The following is a 906-nucleotide window of genomic DNA, read 5'->3' as shown; positions in this document are numbered from 1 at the left end:
CCCTGGCTTTTACCTGAGTTTGTTGTCACTGTTCCTGTTACTTGCTGTTGCTATAGTGGGGATTACAAACAGCCTATTGAAGGAGTATTTGAACTTGAACCTTGTGAAAGAAATAAAGCACATGTTGTAATGATTAATGTTGTTGATTAACAACAATGATTAATGTAATGTAATTACATCATTAATGTAATGTAATTACATCATTAATGTAATGATTAATATTGTTTACAAAAAATACATTCAAATGCATTTTTTAATTATTATTTTGTACATTTTCCTTTAAATTGCAGTTGTACATGAAATAGAAACTAATCTGTTTAAAAAAAAAAGATATATTTCAAAGATAAAATGAAGAAAATTACCTTTTGTAAAGAAATGAACCGTCTAACTGTCTGTATTAAACACATGTAACCCTGCTTAAAATAAAATATTTGTCTGCTTTTGTTTCTATTGGACTTAAATACAAATCCTTTTTCACCTGAGCCACTGAATGGTGAGTGTTTTGTAAAGTGTATCCTCGCCCTTCTCCCTTCTCTGTACTTATCAGAAAGCCAATAAAGGTAAGAGAAGGGAAGTGAGAAACGGAATTGCCCCTTATTTTTGGGGCAGGTTGAGAGCTTTCACGTGGGACCAGTATTGTTTACATTTGGTCTCGTTCCCAAAATATATCACTGGAGTTGTTTTTCGAGTGCCCACCGCTTGGCATGTCCTCCCTAGTAATGTACTCAAAGCACGGCTGATTCTGGCACTTCCTTAGTACCTGATCACATCGGGAATTAGAAATACTGGAGGATATTTCCTGCGAATGGCTCCTTTGCAGCTCTGCCACAACTGAGCTTTGCATCCTATCCCCTTTTCAACATTGGTGGTGGCCTGGCTCTTCTCACAGCCTCGTGGGAGAGAGCA

The 906-nt window shown here is 36.5% G+C and overlaps 1 protein-coding gene across 1 annotated transcript in view; it reads left to right on the top strand.

The window, feature by feature from the left end:
- Positions 1-402, top strand: part of MGST2 (microsomal glutathione S-transferase 2) — a 49651-nt gene extending 49249 nt beyond the window's left edge. The window contains 1 exon segment of the mRNA XM_075614989.1: positions 1-402. This exon segment is cut by the window's left edge and continues 3 nt beyond it. Within this exon segment, the coding sequence (XP_075471104.1) occupies positions 1-130 (130 nt within the window). The 3' untranslated portion in view covers positions 131-402.
- Positions 403-906: the final 504 nt, after the last annotated feature.

This window comes from Ascaphus truei, chromosome 1 (assembly GCF_040206685.1).
Source record: "Ascaphus truei isolate aAscTru1 chromosome 1, aAscTru1.hap1, whole genome shotgun sequence".
Classification (NCBI taxonomy): Eukaryota; Metazoa; Chordata; class Amphibia; order Anura; family Ascaphidae; genus Ascaphus; species Ascaphus truei.
The sequence above is the reverse complement of the archived record's forward strand: the minus strand, read 5'-3'. Positions and strand labels throughout refer to the sequence as shown.